At 37.9% G+C, this 8,128-nt stretch overlaps 1 protein-coding gene across 1 annotated transcript; it reads left to right on the top strand.

Moving 5' to 3' along the window:
• The first annotated feature begins 634 nt into the window (after positions 1 to 634).
• Positions 635 to 8,128, top strand: LOC127807876 (probable ubiquitin-conjugating enzyme E2 18). The gene is made up of 6 exons (XM_052346065.1): positions 635 to 798; positions 936 to 1,039; positions 1,140 to 1,242; positions 1,610 to 1,673; positions 7,455 to 7,543; positions 7,722 to 8,128. The coding sequence occupies exons 1-6, from the start codon at positions 769 to 771 to the stop codon at positions 7,815 to 7,817; spliced, it is 486 nt and encodes a 161-aa protein (XP_052202025.1). The 5' UTR covers positions 635 to 768; the 3' UTR covers positions 7,818 to 8,128.

Genomic DNA, 8,128 nt, shown 5'->3' with positions numbered 1-8,128 from the left:
TGACCTCCTTGTAGATCGAGGCCACTTTCACGGTGAAAATAAGCTCGGATCGAAGATCAGATGGTTGGAATACCCAAAATCAGTGATTTACAGAGCTCTTGAGAGAGATGTCGAACCTGCTGCAATGGAGGAGACTCGGTCGCACGGCCAATAGAGAGAGAGAGCTGGAATGACCCCAACGAACTCCACGTTCACGACTGGAAGGGGAAAGGAGAGGGGAGAAGGGAAAGGCAGTGGGTTTGCAGCACGGGAGAGAGAGAGGGGGGGCACTGGGTTTGCAGCCGGAAGGGGAAGGTGGAGGCAGTGGGTTTGCAGCGCGGGAGAGAGAGAGGGGGCAGTGGTTTTGCAGCGCGGGGAGAGAGATAGAGGGGTTAGAGAGAGGAGTAATGCTATTGAAATTTGAATTTCATAACCAGTTGGGCTGCTATATTGTTAACGATATATCGCGATATATTGCAATATATCGCGATATATCGTGGGGGTGACACTGAGGGTGTCTTTGAGGCTGGCCGAATATCATTACTCAAAAAATTAATACACCAAACAACAACCGTTGACCGTCTGATCTTGACTTTGCAGCATCTGGCGAACATCGAAATCTGGGAACGACAACCGTTGATTTAGCCGTAATCCAATCGAATCGCAGGGCTAACCAGAGACTAGACGACAGTCACGACACCGACGTTGCTCTCAAAATATCCAATTCTCTCCTCTCTCTCTCTCTCTCTCTCTCTCTTATCTCTCTCCATCGTGTTGAAGAAGCAAGCCATGACCAGCACCTCCACTGCTTCTCGCAAGGTTCGCTTCGAAATTGAATTTGATTGTGAATCAAGTTCGTTGATCAAATCATCGTTGCGAATTCGCTTCGCGTTTCTCATTCCCGTGATTCTTTCCTTTTTTTCCCCGTTCTTTTGTGTGGTATTCAATTTGCGCAGGCTTTGAGCAAGATCGCCTGCAATCGGCTCCAGAAGGAGCTCGCCGAGTGGCAGCTTAATCCACCCACGGGCTTCAAGCACAAAGTGACCGACAATCTCCAAAGGTCAGAGTTTATTTTTTAATTGTTTTGATTTTTTATTTGATTTCTGGGTTTTTGTTTTTGAGCTGATTTCGTGAAATTTGATTTGTTCTTCAAAATGAAGATGGATAATTGAAGTCAATGGAGCGCCTGGGACTTTGTACGCGAACGAGACGTACCAGCTTCAGGTTGATTTTCCTGAGCATTACCCTATGGAAGCCCCACAGGTGAATTATGAATATGGATGGATTTAAGTAGAACTCAGCCCATTTATTTTTTATAGTTCTTCCCCTTTGATTCGTTGCCCATAGAGAAAACAAAAGGACATATAGAAAGAAGTTTGTTTGTTTGTTTTTACTTGCAAGTGCCATTATTATTATATTTTGTGCAAGAGATTGGAAGGTAAGAATTAGTGGCATGCACTGTGGAGTGAAGCTTTTACTTTTAGGTTTCTGAATCTAAGTGATTTAAAACTCGAATTCTCCGTTTAAATTGCAGTCATGGCCACGGTGCAGATTAATTGTGTTAGTTTCATGATTGTGGTGCAAAAGATTATAGTTGTAAATTACGGGTCGTTTTATTTTATTTGAACAGGTCATTTTTCTTCCTCCAGCTCCGCTTCATCCTCACATTTATAGCAACGGGCATATTTGTTTAGGTTTGTCTTAGTATCTTTAAACTCATTTTCAGTTCTTGAAAAATTGAGTTGCCTGTATATTTCTTTGTGCATTGATGTTGCAGCATATTTTATGTGTTGGTTAATTCATGGGCCAAAGTGTTGATGAAGTACAATTGCTGACTTTCCTCTGTATCTGTTGAATAAGTGTTGTACTTGCCAGACATAAGTATCCAGAATTACTATACCAAGCATTCCACCTGCGTGGAAGCATGACTATAGGAATTTGTTTGGTTTGTTTGGTAGCTTGCTGCCATACCGTGGGCCATCTCCAAATGGTTAACATGTCAGCAGCAAATTCACCAAGCATGGTTTGGAAGTCTTTAGAAACCATGTGTGCAGCTTATATTTGCACTAAGGATGGGGGATCATGGTTGCTCATTACATTACAAATGGCTAGGTGAGATGGCTTGAAGAGGAATCAGATCCTCCACTATTTTATCCCTTGGTTCTGTAGAGTTGGGTAAACATCTCAAGGTTCTGCACATACATGGACATGGGCTGTGCCACCTGGGTGTGACATTTCATCAAGATCTAATATAAATATGATGTCATTGTCTTGTTCCTGAATGGGCCTCTTCAATCTTTTTAGGTTTATGCTCTACTCTACTCCGGGTAAAGATCTGCCCGATTTCTATTTACACATATAGGAAAAATACTCCCTTTACCACTCCTTTTTCTATAACTTTTTTTTATTTATTTGTTTCCTGCCATCTTCCAAATAATTGTTGGGCTCATCCATTTTACTTGATTGATTACTGGTCAACTGAACGCACTGCATATCTTAACAAGAATAGGGGCAATTTTGAAAACTTGACCCTTTACACGTTTAAATGACTGAATAGTGGCTATCCGTTAAACTTATATGGTGATTATGAAGTTTCACAATTGCTCTAACAAGTTCAAGTGTATTGATTGATGCTGATAGTTATAAACAGAAAAAAGTCTTGATGGTGATATCTATAATGAAAATTGATTGACACTGATGTGTTCACATGAAGCCATTGAACCTTGTCTGACATTTACTTTTAAGTTGAAAGAAGAAAATTTGAGGAAGCAAGGGAGACCTCTCCTACTTGCAACACAGAATCTTGCCTTTGTGGCTAAAAAATATAAAAGCAGGTGAAGATGCTTTTATCTCTAGGTTATGTGTTGTAGGCATTTAAATTTTCAATGAGTTTTTGGTTTTTGTTGCGAAAATTTTGGAAACAAAAACATAAAACACCATTTGTTTTCAAAGAAACCTACACATGTTGAAGATTTTGAGAATTTTGGGGAATGCTACAAAGACAATTCTGTGTTGAGTTGAGTTAACTTTTCAACCCAAAATCGGTTGCGAAGCGCTTCCCATCCCAATAGTTTGTGACCAAGCAATGAGTGTTGGCCCACTACAACGATGTCCGACCACTACTCTGTAATGGCTTGCAGCTCACTCACTCTCTCCTTCTCTGCCTCTCACTTTGTCCAGCTATCTCTCTCTCTCCATCACTCTTGCATCCTCTCTCTTTGCCTCTCACTTTCTCCAGCATTCTCTCCCTTTCCAACACACGCTTGCTCTTTTCCTCTCAATTTCTCCATCACTTTCAGTCTTTCCCTCTCCAGTAGCCACTTTCTCCGTCTCTGCTTCTCACTCTCTCCAGCACACCCTCTCTCCGAAATACTTTTCTTACAAATAATTATATATTATATAAAAATTGATATACATGCAAACTAAAACCATATTGCATGGATAAAATTTATATCACCATATAAAGAAAAAAGTTAAAACACAATTAGACTCATCAAATGGTATTTTTTGTTTTTATTTGCAAAATTTTAAAAATGACAGTAAAATCAAATAAATGATTCAATTTTCATTTTCATCTGAAAATGGAACTAATACAACAATATGAATTTACACATAAAATTTGACAACAAAATCAAATAGGACCTTATTTTCTTATTTTCCTAGTTTTCATTTGTACTCTCTCTCTCTCTCTCTCTCTCTCTCTCGCATGGTGAACTGAATTTGGCTCATTATCTTTGTTGCTGTCTTCATAGACTTCAATATCATAAAATGTGAGCCTAGGGGCCTGTTCATCTGTGGAAAACATTTTTTGTTTTTCAACTGTAATGTTCTATTAAATGATTGAATCTTCCATTAGAAAATGGAAAACTTAATTCTCTAATTTTTCAACTTCATAATATGAATTGGAAAATGTCTTTTTTGATGTTTTCTAAATTATCTGAAAAATGAATGCTATGGCTTTTTGAAACAAATGTTAAGTCATATTTAGTTGCAAAATTGAAATTGAAAACTAGAAAATGTTTTCTAAAACTGATGGGGCCTAGAATTTTCTCCACTATGGCCTTGAATAACTATCGGGCAAACCTACAAATTATGGAATTAATGTTTCATTATTTAATTTAACACCTATACTGTTTCCTAGATCTAATTTATGTTTCTTTTATTCATTTCTAAGTTTGCACTAGTTGATCAATCTAAGACATAACATTTTGTTTGCATGTCAATGTTTTGTTACTGGATCACACTACTCCATCGTCATTGACAGTTTGTCAAGACTGTACTCAAATTTCCCCACTTTGAAATAACAGCAACAATAAATGGTTGCTTGGTTTATTAAAAGACTATTCAGGACCCATTTTTTGCAGTCATCCTTAAACTGGGAGACATATTTGAATTGGGATTCAGTGTAGTCAAAGGCGAATGCCTTGGTCGCCTAGGCGTTCGGGCTCAAGGCTCCATGAAAGTACCTTGTCTACATCTAAGCAATGTGATTTACATCTGGCAATGCCTAGGCGAGTGCCTCAGATGAGGCGACAAGCATTGAAGACACTTGCCTAGGCGTAAAAAGAAGGTAAAGAGGAATTGGCCCTAAAAATCAAAAGAGCCATACAAAGGGGCACTTAGAAGCCTAAAAAAATGAGGAAAATAGAAGCAAAATGGGAAAGAAAGAAGATCAATGTTGAGTTGCTGCTGCTGTTCAAGCTATTACATTTGTTGCCTTCCCTCTTTCTTTCTTATTTTCTCTTCTTTTGTAACTCAAAAGGACACCTTGACATAGATCATAAGGAGGTGACTTGGAGAAGAGTCATTGGAGGTCAACCAGAGCTCTCATGCATTAAAGTCACTTGCTGATGGACCCACAGTGCATGATGACATATGGTTAACCTTCCAAGTTGCTACTCTTCACCAGTATATGAGTCAGTGTTAGGTGATCTCTCTAATGGCCATCCTATTCTCTCTGTCTCCCTTCGGTTTGGTTTGTGGCTTAGTGACGTGGCTAGCATCCAATCTCTATGTTTCTTCTATTTGGAATTCTAGTTTATTTCTTTCTTTGAGTTTATTATTGAGCTATTAATGGTTATTATATTATGCAGTTAGTTTAGTTTTGGTTTCATTCTTTATTTGCTTTATAATATATTACTTTTTTTTTTGGAAATATTGTTACTACTGCTATAAGAAATGGCTTCTGAGTGGAAGTGGAAAAAAGAGATACAACCTGACAATATAATTTTATGCAAAATCCCAGAGATGTTTGTTTGGATATTTTCTGTTTTTTGCAAGATCCTGTGGTCATTATATCAACTCTTAGAAAGGATAATGATTTATTTTAATGCTTTCAATATGGACAACTAATCAGAATATAGCGTCCAACAATGCAATGTCTTCAACAGGAGTACCTGATTACCTATTTAGTTTGTTGGTTTGTGTTCCAGCAAAGAAATCATCAATTGTATTTCTATCTCAATCTATGAAACTGAGACTCTGTTCTACTCAAAATCATCTGTATTCTGTAACATAGGTTCTAATCCTTGCCCATCCAAGCAAACTATATGTACTCTTCCATGGTATCCTCATTCTCCAGAAAAATATAAAGTAGATATCGGAATTCCTTCTTCATGAGAATGTGCTATACATACAACTGCTATCCACTCCTTAGAAATAAAGTATTCCATCTCTTGTTCTTTCCATCCATGCTCTTAACCTCAACTTAATGAAAGTGGCATAAAGTCATCACTGAAACCCCACCAAACTTTTAATTAATATTGTCAATTTAGTTTCCCCAACAACTAAAAAAAAAGAGTGAGAAAAGGAAAACGGGAAGAAATGCATCTTCTAAGGGACAGAATTGTTCTATCAACCGGTCAATTCTAATAGAGTTCCTTAATTGCATACCTATCATCTAGCATGCGCTTAGAATTTTTATTGGATATCCAACTACAACTCATGCTTAGTGATAATAAGCACCTTGAGCTTTGAAAATAATGATAATTTTATGGGCACATAGCATTCTTTGCCACTGAAAGTTGAATGGTGGAATGAAATTGGTGTCTTGGAAGACACAACTAAATAAATAAAAGAAGATTAATATCTTTCAAGACTTTTATGTTTCATCTTAATTGCATTTAGCCTAACTTCTATTCAGGAATGTCATCTTGATTATTGTAATGATCAGGACCTTGCTGTAAAGTAAGTCTAAAGGAGATTATGAGAATTCTATGAGCTTTGCATTTCTTCCTACCTTATCCGTCTTTTTCTTCTATGGTAAGTATGGAATTGATTCCTTGATCCCCATCTGGAGCGGAAGGGAGACATGTAACATCGTTCTGGATGCTAACAACATTCTGCAGTTAAATTCATTGCATGTGTATCATGATGTACTTTTCAGTTTTAAGCCTGATCCATTTCTTTAAGTTATTGAACTGTTGAATTTTTAGTATATGTTGATGTTACTTCTCAAATATATTCCTTTATATACTTGGATAGGGATCTTTTATTGTTGTTTTTAGTAAATTGAAGTGATAGCACAAGATAAGTGACTAGTAGAACATGGTGTGAAAAATTATTGGAAGAAAAAAGAACAAACTGGCCATAATTTAGTCTCTCTCAAATTCCAAGCTATAGTTTTATTTAGTAAATCGAAATGAGAACACAAGATAAATGAAGAGTAGACCATGATGTGGAAAATAGAAGGACGCCCTCAGGGTAGGATGCTCTCCACTTTGTGAGGGTTGGGAGAGTCATTCTGTATGCAGCTTATCTTTGCTTTGCAAAGAGGATGTTTCCCGAATTCAAATATGTGACCTTCTAGTTATAGAGGAACAACCTTACCATTGCTATAAAGGTTTGCCCTTGTGATGTGGAAAATGATTAGGAAAAAATAAATCGGCCTTTTGTGTCTATAATTCCAAGCTGTGAGCCTTTAACCTCTGCAACATGGTTCTACCATCTAGGGAAATATAATAATGCTAGTGGTAGTAGAAGTACTGGAGTAGTAGTACTGTGTTATGGAAGGAGTTCTGAGCTGTGGACCTAATTTCTGCATCATAAAGTTTAAGCTATATAGCCCTGAGGTATGATGTGCAAACCTTAGGTTCGACCGCACATTGCTGCTGTGGCTGTCTCATTTCGAGTATCCTTCATGCAACCTCTTATAAAATGAACTTTTATTTTTTAAATTTTGCATAACATGGTGACCTTTTTTTTTCCTGCATGTTTCATTCAATAGTTCATACTTGTTTTTTTAATTAATTAATGCATTAGTTAGGCAGAGTACAAGCTTCAATCCCACTAGGCCAGGTCTGGACCATGGATTCTAGTTAGACAGAATACAATTCCCAAATAAACATATTGCAATATTTCCTTAGCGGAATGGAAGAGAAGCTACTTGGTTGTCTTTATATATTGTTTCTTCAGGGAAGTATTTGTGGTCTACAGGCCTTTCCTGGTCTTACTATGTGATGGCTGCTATTCGACAGATATTCTGTATGATTCATGGTCCCCAGCAATGACTGTTAGTTCCATCTGCATCAGCATTCTCTCCATGTTGTCAAGCTCCACTGCCAAGGTTTGAATCTTCACCACTACAGTATAGTCAGTTTACTGCTTTCATCTGTGTTGGGGTGTGGGTATGCACACTTCTTTGCGAGTGCCCATGTGTGTTTGCCAGGTGCATAACCTTGTCTAGAAACCGTTGTAGGATTGTCTTCAAATCTCAATAGCTTACAACTTGTGTCCTCCTGCAGCAACGTCCTGCAGACAATGATCGCTATGTGAAGAACTGTAGGAATGGCCGATCTCCCAAGGAGACAAGATGGTGGTTCCATGACGACAAAGTGTAGTAATACAAACTAATGGTGACAGCCCCGTATGGTTGTTGGGGGATTGAGAAAGGATTTATTTTCCTTTTTCAAAGGAGTAGGAGAAAAGATTTTCATTTTCATAATGGCCTGGCAACAGTTGGGAACAGAACAAACATACGTAAAAGCAGCAGCAGCAGCAGCTGCTGCTACTGCTGCTGTAAGGTAGCAGTGCTGGGTGTAACATGTAAATTTAAAACACCACCTTTTGGGGGAATGTATGAAAACCAAAAGAGGCTGGTTTTATCTATTTCAGAATTGTTGAAAGATGGAAGCTCTATTGCCTTTTCTTC

This window comes from Diospyros lotus, chromosome 8, assembly GCF_014633365.1.
Source record: "Diospyros lotus cultivar Yz01 chromosome 8, ASM1463336v1, whole genome shotgun sequence".
NCBI classification, from domain to species: domain Eukaryota; kingdom Viridiplantae; phylum Streptophyta; class Magnoliopsida; order Ericales; family Ebenaceae; genus Diospyros; species Diospyros lotus.
This window is presented reverse-complemented; position numbering and strand designations above follow the sequence as displayed.

Coding starts and splice junctions, on each gene's coding strand:
- LOC127807876 (XM_052346065.1), top strand. CDS start 769: ATGACCAGCACCTCCACTGCTTCTCGCAAG. Junction 799..935: donor CCTCCACTGCTTCTCGCAAG/GTTCGCTTCGAA, acceptor CAATTTGCGCAG/GCTTTGAGCAAGATCGCCTG. Junction 1,674..7,454: donor CAACGGGCATATTTGTTTAG/GTTTGTCTTAGT, acceptor GCTATTCGACAG/ATATTCTGTATGATTCATGG.